Below are 15760 nucleotides of genomic sequence, written 5' to 3' on the forward strand. Positions count from 1 at the left end.
CCAAAATTAGAGGAGAAGCAGGAAGAGGCTCAGAGAGGCTGTGGAAGGAAAATGCACCGTGAGTGAAACCAGGGGATTTCTCCCACCGTGCCCATCTGCCCCATCTTGCTCTGCCTGTCCCCAGGGACACTGCAGGCCACCCTTCCTCCTGGGGCTGCCACCACCCCTTCTTCCTCATGCACCCCAATGCTGCTTCCTCTCCCCTCTCTCCCAACAGGCTCTTGTAAACTCCACCTTTTCCAAACCTTCATCTTCCACAACACTGACTTTGTGGACATTGCGGGCTGGGGCACCCTGGAAGACATTCTCTTTGCTTCCCTGGAGAAATACACCTGGAACATCCTCTACCTCTACCCATGGGTCTACCCAGCCCTGCCTGCAGCAGAGTGGGAGAACCTGCAAAACCTGTTCAGGCTCTATGTGCACAACTTCATTCTGTCCCTGTCCGGTGAAGCCAAGCTGTTCCAGACACCTTGTGAGTACCAGGTGCTTCAGCACCTACTCATCCAAGTCAGGGAGCTGTGAGAAGAAGCTCAGACCCACCAACAATAGCTTTCCCAAACAGGGGCTGGCAGGAGGGCAGGGAATGGGCCTCATTCTGGACCAGCAAGACCCCCAAACCACCTTGTCCTCTGCAGAGATCACATGGGGCCATTTTAGTCCCCAGCACAAACCTTGGCCATGTTTAGCTCCACTTATGCCCTCACACCAGTCACCCTTATTGCTCTGCAGGCACCCCAAATCCCACTAGAGAAGTCATCTGAGAAAGTGGAGTAGAAGGTCAAAGGGGCCTCTTTGCTCATGTTTGCGGGACAAAGACACATGGAGCAAGCACCTGGTCCCACATGCTGGTGCAGCACAGGCAGGGTGCTGGGCAGAGTGCCACTGTCCTCCTACTCGCCTGCACCCCATGTCCTGTCACTCCCCCAAAGCAGTGCTTCCTGCTGTGCCATGGCTCCCAACCATGCTGTGGCCAGGGACAACTTGAGGACAATGAGCTACAGGCCTCAGGACAGGTTTCTCACCTGCAGAGTTTCCACCTGGTGTAAGGCAGAGCAGTGACATGGGAAAATATAGAGTATAGACTAGACTAGACTAGACTAGACTAGAATAGAATAGAATAGTTCAGTTGGAAAGGACCTAAAATGATCATCCAGTCCAACTGCCTGACCACTTTGGGGCTGACCAAAAGTTAAAGCAAATTATTAAGGGCATTGTCTAAATGCCTCTTAAACACTGACAGGCCTGGGGCCTTGGCCACCTCTGTAAAGAAGTTTCCTAATGTCAAGTCTGAATCTGCTCTGAGGCAGCTTTGAACCATTTCATGCATCCTGTCCTGGATCCCAAGGTCCCAAGGGAGATCAGGACCTCCCTCTCCACATTCCCTGCTCAGAAAGCTGCAGGGAGCGATGAGGTCGCCCCTCAGCCTCCTTTTCTCCAAACTAGGCAAGCCTAGAGTCCTCAGCGGCTCCTCATAGGACATGCCTTCCAGCCCAATCACCAGCTTGGTCACCCTTCTCTGGATGCATGCTAGTACCTTCACATCCTTTTTAAATGACAGGGCCCAGAACTGCACACAGTACTCAAGGTGAGGCTGCACCAACACTAAATACAGCGGGATAATCACCTCTCTTGACCAGCTGCTTATGCTGTGTTTGATGCCTCCCAGGGTGCAGTTTGCCCTCTTGGCGGCCAGGGCACGCTGTTGACTCATACTGAGTCTGCTGCCCTCCAGCACCCCCAGGTCCCTTTCTGCAGAGGTGCTCTCCAGCCATTCCCCTGTCAATTTATGTTTGTGTCCAGTGGAACTCTGCCCCAGCTGCATTCAACTCCTGCATCCAGATCAGTGATCAAAATATTGAACAGCCCTAGCCATAGGATTGAGCCATGAGGAACACTGCTGGTGACCAGTTGCCAGCCAGATGTAGCCCCATTCACTACAACCTTTTGAGCCCTGCCATCCAGCCAGTTCTTCACCCAGCGCCACATGAACCTGCTCATCTCACAGTTGGACAACTTGTCCAGAAGGATGCTGTGAGGGACTGTATCAAATGCCTTACTAAAATCTAGAAAAACTACATCCACCACCTTCCCTTCATCCTTTAAATGGGTGACCTTATTGTAGAAGGATATAAAATTAGTTACAGAACTTTCCCTTTGTGAACCCATGTTAACTATGCCTGATGATTGTATTGTCCTTTCAATAGCACCCAGTATGATCTCCATAATTTTTCCAGGTACTGAGGTTGGATTAACAGGTCTGTAGTTTCCTGTAGCTTACCTCACATCCTTCTTGTAAAGTGGAATAACATTGGCTAGCTTGCAGTCAGCAGGGACTTCCCCAGACTCCCAAGACCTTTGGTAGATGATGGAGAGATGTCCTGCCATAACATCCACCAGCTCCTTCAGTACTCTGGAATGAATCTCTTCAGGCCCCATGGACTTGTGAACATTTAGCTGATACAGCTGGGCCCTGACAGTTTCAGTGTCCCCAAAAGGAAAGTCACTGTTCCTGTAGTCGTGGTCCTCTGGCTCAGAGGACTGGGCAGCCCAAGGTCTACTGGTATTGTTAAAGACTGAGGCAAAAAAAGCATTGAATACCTCCGCTTTTTCTTCACCCCTATTAGTCAGGTGACTATCTTCAACAAGTATTGGTGCAATGTTTTCTTTAGACCTCCTCTTGCTATTAATGTACTTTAAAAAGCCTCTCTTGTTGTCTGACACAACACTGGCCAGATTCAACTCTAACTGAGCTTTGGCCTTTTGTGTCTTCTCCCTGTGGAGAATGACTGGGGGTGCAGAGGGAAGGGGAAAGGGCTGTGCCCAAAGAAGTGAGTGCCAGGCTGCAATTTCAGGCTCCAGCTCGAGCTGCATATGTAATGCCCATCATCTCCCCCCCTGCCCGCCCCAGACCCCTTTGTGTTCCAGTGCGTGACTGGCTGCAACTTGTATTCCAATGGTTCCTATACCAAATTCTACCATCTGGCCTACAATGCCCATAACTTCCTCAGCTTTGACGTGGACAACAGCCACTGGGAGAGGCAGCAGGAGAGTGAGCTGGCAGTGCAAGTTGAGAGGCAGTTCAACACCTTCACTGGCTTCTCTGCAACCCTGCAGCACCTTCTCAATGTCACCTGTGTAGACCATATGAAGAAATTCATCGAGTATGGGAGGGCTGATCTGGAGAGACAAGGTGAGACCATCCCAACCCTTGCAGGACTACCCCAAAGCCCCACACAATGGGGTCAAGTGGTCACCCTTCTCTGGATGCAGCCCACCACGGCTCCCCCCACCCCTTGGTTCTCACCCCCCCAGAGCTGCCTGTGGCCACGGTCTTCGCTCGCATGCCCAGACCAGACCAAGTTCTGCTGGTTTGCCGCGTCACCGGCTTCTACCCACGGCCCATCAGTGTGGCCTGGCTGCGGGATGGCCAGGAGGTGCCGCCAGGCCCTGCGCTCAACACCAGTGACATCCTGCCCAATGCTGACCTCACCTACCAGCTCCGCAGCGTCCTGGCCGTGGCCCCCCGTGATGGGCACAGCTACGCCTGCCGCGTGCGCCACCGCAGCCTGGGCACCCGCAGCCTTGTCATCCCATGGGGTAGGTGCCACCCATGGGGATGGGGCACAGGGTAGAGGTAGCAGCCACTGGCCATGTGCAGTGCCTGGAGGATGGTGGGTCAGACTCTGATGGCAAGTCTGGCCATGGCCTCCTGTGCGCCCCCCTCTCTCTCCTCTCTCCTCCAGGGAGTTCCAAGGTAGCTCTCAGTGCTGGCATCACCATCGCAGTGCTGCTGACTGTGGCTGCATTCCTTGCTGGGGCCATCTGGTGCTACAGGCGCAGGTGAGGTCTCCTCTTCACCCAGCTGCACCAGTCCCATCTGCTCCAGGCCACGTCAGGTGGGAGCTGCCTGGCCAGGGCTGCCTGCCCTTGTCCAGCCTCACTCACTTCCTCCCCTCCTGCAGGAGCTGAGAGCACGGGACACACCATACCAGGGATGCCCCAGGGCCACACCAGCCCCCCACATGTCCCTGATAATAAACTGCTAATTAACACCTCCATGCATGTGGGAACTCCTGGTGTGCCATGCCCAGCGCCCACAAGCACATGGCATCACACAGCTCCTGCCCACCCCAGGACAGGTGGGAAGAACCCTAGTGCAGCCCACACTCCTTATCCCAGGGTTAATCACTGGGACAGGCCCCCATCACCAACAGGGTATCCCTGGCCCCAACCCCTAGTCCTGGAGGGCACCGGGGTCTCCACAAAACAGCAAGACTCGGCCAGTGCCAATGCAGGCCAGGGCAGGGAATGACTGTTTTCCACCCACCCACACTTCTCAGGGCATATCAGCACCTCTGCACCAGATCCCTGGGACCAGGGAATGGTGACAAACAGGTATGGGCCAGCACACAGCTTGGGGGCATGGGGAGCCCAGGCATGCAGCCAGTTGTGGGAACTGGGTTTGCATGCCCCGTGGGAAATACAGCCACACTGGGGAAAACCTGCCCAGTTCAGTGCTGGGAGCAGCAGCACAGAGGGGACAGAGATGTCTAGGCCAGGCTCTCTGGGCAGGAGCGGCAGCAAAGGACATTCCTGTCAGGGACAATGGATGTAGTCCACAGCCAGGTGGCACCCCCATCTGCACTGGGGGTAGAAAAGAGAGGTTGGGTTACCCACACCGCCCCAGGTCTCAGAGTGCTGCTGTGGCCATGGGGGACCCCACCTGTAGCCCTGAGGATGGCCTTGCTCCCACCTAAATTCCCTGAGCACCTGTGGCCACAGGCCGAGGCACCCCAGCCCCGCCTTCTTGGCCTGCTGTGACCACATGGGCAAGGGAGTCCCCCTTCCCTGCTTACCCAGGCACTCTGCCTCACACCCCTCCTCATGTCTCTTCCCACTGTCCCCTTCTGTCCTGGGTTCAGCTAGGATAGAGTTAATTTTCACCAGAAGCTGGGATGGGACTCGGCCAGGAGAGGTAACCCAAACTAGTCAAAGGGGGTATTCCATACCATATGATGTCATGCTCTGCATAAAAGGGGGCTAGTCGGGGAGGGGCAGCACGGCTCCAGGACACGTGGCTCAGGGATGGTCTGGCTTTGGGACGGGTCTGAGTGTGCAGTCTGAGTTCTAAGGTCGTCAGGTGAGAAACTGCATAGTGTGTCACCCATTTTGTGTATTCTAAGTACTGTTGTTATTTCCCTTTCCCTCTGCTGTCCCAGTAACCTGTCCTTATCCCAACCCACAAGGTTTACCTTTGTCTTCCCATTCTCCTCCCCATCCCGCCAGGGGGATGAGCGAGCGGCTGCGTGGTGCTCAGCTGCTGGCTGGGGCTGAACCACAACACCTTCCCCTAACCACAACGTCCCTCTCTCTCCCCACACATTCCCAGCCCTGGCACTGGCCCCCTTCCTCATCCCAAATGGCCAGTTCCCAGTTCCCCTTCCACAGCCCCACCAGTCCCTCCTCTGTCCCAACAGGTCCCTTCCTCCTCCCACATGTCCCCGTGGCCCTACCCCATGGTGCAAGGGTGAGATGGGGTCCCAGAGACCCTACGCTCACAGCTTGATGCCCAGCCCAGGACCCCCAGCAGCAGCCTAAGGCCTGTCCCAGCCTCAGCACCCCGCCAACAGTGACCTGTGCTGCACCTGACACCTGAGCACCCCGCCAATGGCGACCCGTACTGCACCTGATGTCACTGCCACGCGCAGCAGCCCAGCTGGCCCTCCTGGTGCCCCTGCCCCCGTCCTCCCCACCCTGCCATTGGCCATGCTATGGCCCATTCACCAATGGTGATCCGTGCTGCTCCCAGCGTCACCAGGCGTCGGGCAGATGAGGGGTAAGCATGGTGGGGATGAGGGAGAGGACTGCCTCACACTGGCCCAGCCTGCAGGGACCCCGTGGGGCTGCCTCAAGACCCCCCCAGATCCCTCCCAACTGTCCCCAGCCCCATCCAAAGCCCGGCCTCCCATGACAAGCACCCCCCCAGGGCTTCCCCGAGGCCCCCCGACCCCCCCAACCCCCTGAATCCAGCCCTCAGCCACCCCAAGCACCTGGAGGGCCATGGATGATCCATTCCAGTCCTCACCAGGACCATCCGCCCAGACAGAGCTCATCAGTTGTGAAGTCGAAAGAGCAAGAGAAGGTCCATGCAATTCCTCACCCTTGGAGGCGAGACCAGCAGCATCTGGTCCCTAGTGCTCACACATGCACTCAGCAAGCTTGACTGCCTCATTGGCTTTTTCAAGCAAACCTTTGTACAGATTGTGCGTGCCTTCATAATCAATGATGTGATAATTTAAACTTAAGCTTCTGGAACATGCCCAGAACAAGGTCCTCCAGTGCTTCCAAAAGGATGTCCCAGGAATTCACCTCTCCTGCTGTCACACAACAAAAAAAACCAATACCCTGGACAAAGGCAAGACTTTAAAAATAAATTCTTTCCAAGACTGCAGTGCTTCTTTGAGCCTTTTCCTACAGCCCTTGCCTCAGTCAAAGGGCTGACAATCCGGAGTCAGGCTATGATGAAGCTGCAGCAACACCCCCACATGCCACGCACACAAACCAGAGAGAGGAGCCATGAGGTACTCAAGGAATCTCTAGGCCCTCCTGCAGGGACACTGTGTCCACTGTATGATGCTCCCAGACAGCTGCCAGCTGTCTGAAAACATCTACAACTCTTTCAAGGGGTGAGCTGATGGTTTTGTACCCTCTAATGCAGGGCAAAAAGAAAGCATGTTTGTCTTGTCTGAATGAACAGCTAGAGAAACATTATTTACATGGTCCAGGTGCAATCTTGATGTTTATCCTGGGAAGTCTGCAGATGGGATATGCTGAGCACATTCTTCCAATCCCTAGTCATGGAGGGCTCCACATTTTTATGAAGACCGGAGAGCAGGTGTATTCTGCAGGAGGTTTTTGTCCCTTTAACTTGTGTAAGTGGGGGCTTTGATTTTGGTGGGATTGTAATTCAGGTAAGCTAGGAAGAAAAGCATGTGAAAGGACACTTGCATGCAACTGCATTATTTAGAGCTCCTTTGTAACCTCATGAAATTCCCTTCATGGGTGCCTTTTTCCTCTAAGAGTAATACATCTGAGTTATACAGTGCCAAAGAGTAAAACGCTAAGCACAAAGGGTTTTGCAACTGCACTGCTAAATTATCTTTAAAAGAAGGTGCCGGCATGGCACTATCATGGAGAATAAAAAAACCCCAAAACATAACTTCCTGAAAAAAGTGATCACTTGCTAATTAATGCTAATATCAACAATATTCTATTGTGCTGATGTATTCTAACTCCATAAGCAGTTGCTAAGCTGACTTAAGCAAATGTAAAGAGTGATTCTGTGAAAATTTTTTTTTTTTTTTTTGCGCTTTTCCAGGAGTCCAGATGGGAAGATCACCAGCAAATGCTGCACAGTCAGTAGATGTTACTGGTAAGAAAACGACACCCTCCTAGCCATGGCAAAGCAGAGCTTTATAATGAAATAAAGTCCATGTGTGGCAGTGGTTTTCAGTTACTGCCTTTAAAAGATCATAGAATCATAGAATATCTCAAGTTGGAAAGGACCCATAAGGATCATCACGTCCAACTCCCTGCTCCTCACAGGACTCCCCAACGCTAAACCTTATGACTAAGAGCGTCCTCCAGATATTCCTTGAACTCTGACAGGCTTGTTCCCACAACCGCTTCCCTGGGGAGCCTGTTCCAGTGACCGACCACCCTCCTCAGTGATGGTGAGAATGTCCCATCTGAACTTCCCCGATGCAGCTTCATTCCATTTCCTCGTGTCCTGTCGCTGGTCACCGGAGGAGGAGACCAGCACCTCCCCCTCCACTGCCCCACTTGAGGAAGCTGTAGGCTGCTCTGAGGTCACCCCTCAGCCTTCTCTTCTCCAAGCTGAACAAGCCAAGTGACCTCAGCTGTTCCTCCTGAGTGTTGCTCTCGAGACCTTTCACCATCTTGGTCGCCCTCCTCTGGACACATTCCAATAGTCTGGTGTCCTTCTTATATTGAGGCGCCCAAACCTGCACCCAGGACTGGAGGTGGGGCCGCACCAGTGCAGTGTAGAGTGAGACGATCGCCTCCCTCGACTAGTGATGCTGTGCTTGATTGCACCCCGGGACACGGTGGCCCTTTTTGGCTGCCAGGGGACACAGACTCGTTTCAACTTGCTGTCAACCCAAACCCCCAGATCTCTTTCCGTGGGGCTGCTCTCCAGCCTCTCGTCCCCCAGTTTCTAGGTATAACCAGGATTACCACGTCCCAGGTGGAGAATCCAGCACTTGCTCTTGTTAAATTTCATACAGGTTGGTGATTGCCCAGCTCTCTAGTCTATCCAGATCTCTCTGTAAGGCCTTTCTCCCCTCGAGGGAGTCCACAACTCCTCCTAATTTAGAATCGTCAGCACATTTACTTGATGTACATTCGACTCCTGCGTCCAGATCATTTATAAAAATACTAAAGAAGCACTGGCCCTAAAATTGAGACCTGGAACTGGATGCCAGCCTGATGTAGCCCATTTACCATAACCCTTTGAGACCTGCCCATCAGCCAGTTGCTCACTTGATGTATTATGGACTTCTCTAGCTGTGTGCTGGACACTTTATCCAGAAGTATACTGTGAGAGACAGTATCAAAAGACTTGCTAAATAAAAAATCCCACATCTACTGTCTTTCCCTTGGTTCACTAGATGGGTGCCCTTGTCGTAAAAGGGAATCAAGGTAGTTAAACAGGACTTTCTCCTCATGACCCGTGCTGGCTATGACCACTGACTCCATTGACTCTCCAGTGTTTTTTCAATAACTCCCAGAATAACCTTCTCCATAATTTTACCAGCACTGAAGTGAGACTGACAGGCCTGTAACTACCAGGGTCTTCCTTCTTTCCCTTCTTGAAAACTGCCAGCTTCCAGTCTACTGGGACCTCTCCAGACTCCCAAGACGATTGAAAAATAATGGAGAGAGGTCCCTCTGACATTGGACAGCTCTCTCAGAACCCTGGGATGAATCCCATCGGGCCCCATAGATTTATGTGCATCCAGCTGGAGCAGCAAGTCTTGAACAAGGTCAGGGTCAGCTGGGAGGTTATCATCCCCCCAGTCATAGTCTTTCAACAGTGGACTCCATGGGTCCCAGGACCCATCATTGGTGTTAAAGACAGAGGCAAAGGTGGCATTAAATGTCTCTGCTTTGTCTACCTCCCTATTTGTGAGGTGACTGACCTCATCAAGTAACAGATGAATGCTCTCTCTGATCCTCCTTTTGCTGTTAACTTATTTTAAAAAGGCCTTTTTGTTGTCCTTCACGGTGCTGGCCAGCTTGAACTCTAATTGATCTTTGGCTGCACAAAATTTCTGCCTACAGCAAAGTGACCAGCATTCATGGACGCCAGTACCTCCCAACAGACCCAGCTTCTCATAGATCCATGATCATAGAAACAAATATCTTGAGTATGGCACCAGCCACACAGCCAAACATTCACCTGTTCAATTCATCTCCTCCTTGCTGATCTTGATCCTACTCTGACTGGGTGGACCAAGAATACCACCTATGCTCCTGATCCTTTTAACATTGCTCTGAAGGACATAAAGTCTCTTTTGATGGTTCTAAGTTGCCTTGTTGCAGCGTCATTAAACCCTACATGGAATAGTAGGAGCAAATTGTAATCTGGCTTGGCAGCCTTTCAGTGACATTGCAAATGCGAGCTCCTGGTAGGCAGCAAACTTCTCTAGAAAAGCTGTCTGGACAGCAAATGGGTGCTTCAGTGCCTCTCAGCAAGGAATCTGCAATTACTAACACTTTATGTGCTTTTCTGGTGGCACTGGTTCTAATACAGATGGGTGGTTGGATCAACTTTGTATGGTCAGCTTTTCCTGGATCCTGTTCATTACTCATGCTCTTCATTCTCTAACCCCAGAGCATCCTATCTGTTATGCAGGGGCACTTCAGGGGAAGGGAGAAGGGTCTTTCTGCCCTGAGCAGAAGCAAGGTTCTAGTCTCCATTTCATGGATTACTTGTGTCAGTCAGCTTAAGGTTAAATTCAGGCTTACCTTCCCCTTGCACAGCCTTAAGGCAGGGCTGCCACTCAACCTGGGACAGTGCATAATACCATGTATTGATCTCCTACTCACATTCCCAGATACTGTGCTGCCTGTTGAGCTCCCCTTGTAACATAGCTACTTCTTCAAAGAGTTCTTCTAGCTGGGCACACTTGCAGCTATGACCACTGCCTTCAGGTAGCAAGGGTAGAGAGGTCTTACAAAGATCTTAATAGCTTAGAGCACTGAGCAATCATCAACCACATGAAATTTAACAAGGACAAATGCTGGATTCTGCACCTGGGACAGTATAATCCTGGATGTATGTATAGAATGGAAGACTATATGAGGCTGGAATGCAGTCCTGCAGAAAAGGACCTGTGGGTTTGGGTTGATGGCAAGCTCTATGTGAGTCAACAATGTGCCCTGGCAGTCAAAAGGGCCAACTGTATCTTGGGGTGCATTAAGCACAATACAGCTAAGCAGTCAAAAGAAGTGATTTTCCCACTCTACTCAGCATTGGTGCAGCCTTACCTTAAGTACTGTGTGCGGTTTGGGGGCTTCACAATATAAGAAGGATATAAAAATACTAGAATGTGTCCAAAGGAGGGCAAATGGACTAGAGGGCATGACTTATGAGGAGTTACTGAGGATAGTAGGTTTGTTCAGCATAGACCAGAGTTGACTGAGAGGTGAGCTCACTGCTGTCTACAATTTCATCATGAGGGGGAGCAGAGAGAGAGGTGCTGATGTCTTCTCTCTATTGTCCAGTGTTAGGACACAAGGGAATGGCTTGAAGCTGCATCGAGGAAGTTCTGATTTGCTATCAGGAAAAAGTTCTTCACTGAGAGAGTAGTCAAGCACTGGAACAAGCTCTCCAGGGAAGTGGGCATGGCCCCTAGCCTGTCAGTGTTCAAGAAGTGTTTGGACAATACTCTTAGATATATGGTTTAACTTTTAGGTTACCCTGTGTGGAGTCAGGACTTGGACTTGATGATCCTTGTGGGTCCCTTCCAACTCAGGTTATTCTATGATTCTATGGCAAGCCTCCACAACAGCCAGGTGCCTGCTCTTGCCCTATCAGCTACTCAGCCACATATGGCGTCACAAGAACCTGAACAAGCCAGGTTCCGGCTCCTGCCCAGGCAGCTACTCAGCCACCAGGGACATCACAAGCACCTGAAAAAGACAGGTTTTTCCTCCTGGGATATCAGTGATCAGCAGCCAGTTCAAACCTGACGCTAGCATCAGCATCAGCAGTTGACACATGCTGAGAGGAGTGCAAGGCTTGTGAGATCCCCAGGAGGGGTCTGAAGGGACTTCTGGGCCACCAAAACCCTAGGGCTGTGTGAGCAGGGAGGGACCAGGTGGCAGCAAGGATGACCAGCTGCTGGCGGACTCCAAGATGCTGGGGGACTGCAACTTCACCAACCAGACCACTCACTCCCAGGCCTTCATCACTGACCATAATTCCTCCTGTCCCCCCAGGGAACTCAAACAATGGTGATCACCTGACAGAAAGCTATGTCCTCTGCATCCTCTGTGGTATTGGGATCCACTGGGCCCCATGCCGCTACCCAGACAGAGCTCGCAAGGGAACATGCAGCCATCTAGATCTCCAGCTGCAGGGTGTGCTCAAGGTTTCTACTGGTGTAGACACTGGGCAGTAGCAAGAATGTCTGTGGGAGATGTGCACCCATGTGGAAGAACTGCTCGGCTTGGTGGCTGAGCTTCAGGAGGAAGCGGACAGGTTGAGGAGCATCCAGGAGTCCAAGGAGGTTGACTGGTGGAACCATACTCTGCCCACACTGGAACAGAAATGTCAAGTGAGCATAGCACGTGACAAGGGGAATATTGCACTCCACCAGGCAGAAAGCAGTGACTTGACAGACAGTGGTAAATGGAAACACTTCACTGCTCAGGGCAGTGGGAGAAGTTCCTCCTTGTCTAACTTGCCTTCCCAGGTGCCATTACTGAAACAGATGCCAGGCTCTGGAATTGGAAGGACAGGGACATGATGAGGTGAATGATGATTCATCTGTGCTAGAGTGTGGCAGATGTACCCGCCCTGACAAAGCCCTGACAAAAATCAGATAAGATCTGACAAAAGCCCGTGAAAACCCAACAAAGACTCAACAAAAACTTCCCGCCACAGCTCATGTTCTGCCCACACGGTGGTGGTCACTTCAGTGGAAAGGTGAAGTTGGGGTCTTTGGCCAAAGAGGGGGCTACATGACCATATATGACCACAGATCAGATTCAAATTGGGTATAAATGGGGCTCAGCAAGAGAGCCATTTTGAGTCTGTCTCCCTCAGAGCAGCGGGGCTGCAGTTGGGGGCTCTCCCCGTGGGTTGGGACACCACCTAGGGTTCATTTTCTGTACAGATTGAGAGACCTCATCTTACATGGGTGAGTGATTATGTGCATTTTGGGTCATTGATCATAAATCTTAAGATCTCTTAAGATGGTGCAGTATTAATATCCCAATCATCATCCTGATCCTGTGGATTGTTAATGTTTGCTGAAGTCTCAAAGCAGTTTTGGTTAGAGTAAAACTTAGTCTGATTTTGTTACCATCTTGTAAAAATAAATCCCATTTTAGTTTGTTAGTTGGTCTGGCTTGGTTTGTGAGGTTCAATGACAAGGAGTCAGCCTATCCCCTGCATCATGACCACCTCCATAAAGACAAAATGGCCAGTTCTGCCATCTGATCCTACCCTATCATCTACTCAGCTACCAGAGATATCACAAGAACCTGCACAAGCCAGGTGCCTGCTCCTGCCCTATTATCTACTCCAGAACCTGTAACATCTCAAGAACCTGAACAAGCCATGGAAAACAGGTGCAAAAATCCATGAAAAGTTTTAATTTTTTTCTACGACCTGGGATCCGGCACATATTTTGGGGGCTTCTCTGGCTGTTGCTGCAAAGAAATGTCTCTTAGTGGCGGACATGACAGGAAGGTTTAACTCTACCTCTACATCAACCTCATAGTGTTACTGCTCAAACGGCAATAAAAACTTTCCAAACAGCAATGCAGTTTAAAAAGCCAACATCGGTTTATTCAGTGCTGGGGTGCATGGGGGATCTCCCCTCCTACCATGCCCACCTACTCTACAAACATACACAGATTTACACTCTCAAAACACACATAGTTACAATCACACCACATAGTTACATAGTTACTTCATTAGGATTGGTGTAAAACTTTCTTGCTTTGCACCTTGTTTACAGAGACTATACACAACCTATCCCATCACCATGGTTAAAAACAAGTTAAAGACATTGGTTAGTGTGACACAGGGATGTCACACAAGTGTCTTGGTGCTACTAACAGCAAACCCCACAGGGCACCAGCGCTGGCTTGAGCTCCACACCCGGGCACAGCCATGGATGCTCAGGGTGTTGGCAGGCAGGAGCCGGGCACGGGGCTGCTCTGACCAGAGGGGCTGGGGGGGGCCCATGGCCGTGGCTAGTAACAGACAGCAACACCAACCTGACCAACACACGGTGCGGGAGCTGGAGACAGGAGGATCTGTGGGGTGATGGAATGTTTATTGCAGCAGCAGCATCTGTCCATGGACCTCCTCAAATGGGATACCCAGGAAAAGAGGGAAGCCATCAAGAGCATCTCCAGAGACATGAGCCCAGCAGGCAAATGTAATGGAGACAGGAGAAACAAAGGTCCTCTGTTGCATTAACTAACCAATTGAGGGTGCTGCAAAATATCTCCACACCTGGGTGCTGAGCATCCTATTAAAACACTCCCAGAGCCAGGCTTTTGCTGTACTTTTCACAACGTAGATAAGGCAAAAGCTGTGTGTGTAGGCAAAGCAAAATAAGGAATTACTTCCCATCGGCAGGCAGATATTCTGCATCTCCAAGAAAGCAGGGCTCCATCCCGTGTAACAGTTACTAGGGAAGACAAACACCATAACTTCAAATGTATCTCTTTCCTCCTTCCCCCAGCTTTTATTACTGAGCACAACATCATATGGTGTGGGATAGTCTGTTGGTCAGTTCTGGTTTTCTGTTTCTTTTGCCATGTTCTGCCTGTCTTGCTGTTCTTTTTCTTCTTCTCGGGAGCGTGACATGGCTCTGCTTGTTTTAAGGCTTTTTCTTTGAATATAAGCAAGTGCTGAGCCCTCCTGATTTGATGGTGTTTCCATCTTCTTCATGACAACCTTGGAAACATGGCCAAACACTATTTTTAAGCAATTTCCAACCCCTTTTCAAAAATGGGATGGCCTTTCCAAACAGGGTACAGGATATACCTCCAACACCTGTCAGCCAACTCACCGGAACGCCTTGAAAACCAGGAAGGCCACTGCCAGCCTGGGCTTCATGTACTAGCACAGGTATCCGTAGCTTTTCTCCCATACCTTTTTTGGTCTGGTTTCTTAAAACATCGGAGGTTTCTTGAGCCAAAGATGCACCTTCACAATCACTTTCCTCAAGCAAAAGCAGACATGCGTGTTTTGGTTGTCTTTATTTCAACGCTGATCGTGTGGCTTATCAGATCTCGTTATTACTGCTGAGTGGAACACACCACAATAAAGGAATCGCAAAGGCCCTGACAAGCTCTGTTGTAACCGATGTGTTTAACTTTTTTAACCATGGTGATGGGATACGTTGTGTATAGTCTCTGTAAATGAGATGATGAGATTATTGGCAACAACAAGGTAATGGTCGAATGACTGGGTTGTTAGTAACCAGTCTGGCTGCTATGGTCCCTGTACAGCCCCAACCTAACAGGTAACTAATAAAAACACTTTAAGAATGAGAACCTGAGAGCTTGGTGGTACCATGGAGCTGATAAATTGTGTAGCTGGTACATGAGCCAAGTAATATTTCATTTTCTGTCAAAATCATGTCCTATGAGTGAACTTTGCTCATTATAATCTCATGATAATACCAAAACACACCTCCATGCTCAAAGCTACCCGCCTCCAGGATACGACCACCCCCCACTGGGCGTGCTCTCTGAATTTCTTTAAGTCTATAGCTTTAAAAGCAAAGCGAGAAAGTTTTACACCAATCCTAATGAAGTAACTATGTAACTATGTGGTGTGATTGTTTTGAGAATATAAATCTGTGTATGTTTGTAGGATAGGTGGGCATGGTAGGAGGGGAGATCCCCCATGCTCCCCAGCACTGAATAAACTGATGTTGGCTTTCTAAACTGCATTGCTGTTTGGAAAGTTTTTATTGCCGTTTGAGCGGTAACAGCACTCTGTCACACACTCTTGTGCCACGCTCTCTCTTTATTTGGAGAGAAATGGCTGATCCCTGAACCTGTCAGTGGGGTTTCTGTCACTGCCTCCCCAGCCCGTACCTCTTGCAGGAGAGCCAGGGCAGCGTGTGCGAGGGACAGGAGGGCAATTTCAGCTGGGGCTGGAGGGTGCTGGGATGCGCCAGCAGCTACTGAGTGGCCAGGGGCGGGCTGGGGGCTGTGGGGGCCAGGGAGAGGCATGGCGCGCTGGTTCTCCAGGCACGAGGGGCAGCTGCTGTCGGGTCCAGCTCTCAGGTGCGACAGGGCAGCTGGTCCAGCTGTCTGGGAGCGAGGGACAGCCACTGCTGTTGGTCAGAGGAGACTGCTGAGGCAGCAGATGGGACACAAGGAGTCTCCGGACTAGAAATGCTTTGTGGCTCCAAGCAGCCATCTAAGAAAGCGGGGGCAAGGATGGGGGTGGGGGAAGCAGCAACTCTTTTCTCCT

General features: G+C 50.9%; 1 protein-coding gene across 1 annotated transcript; it reads left to right on the top strand.

The window, feature by feature from the left end:
* Positions 1 to 217: 217 nt before the first annotated feature.
* Positions 218 to 6128, top strand: LOC104631189 (antigen-presenting glycoprotein CD1d; the record flags this gene model as incomplete). The annotated part of the gene is made up of 5 exons (XM_075762586.1): positions 218 to 475; positions 2912 to 3193; positions 3316 to 3600; positions 3747 to 3843; positions 3966 to 6128. Coding segments are annotated over 5 exons (929 nt in total), but the record flags the coding sequence as incomplete, so codon positions are not given.
* Between the last annotated feature and the right edge of the window lie 9632 nt (positions 6129 to 15760).

Source organism: Balearica regulorum, chromosome 10, assembly GCF_011004875.1.
Source record: "Balearica regulorum gibbericeps isolate bBalReg1 chromosome 10, bBalReg1.pri, whole genome shotgun sequence".
NCBI lineage: Eukaryota > Metazoa > Chordata > Aves > Gruiformes > Gruidae > Balearica > Balearica regulorum.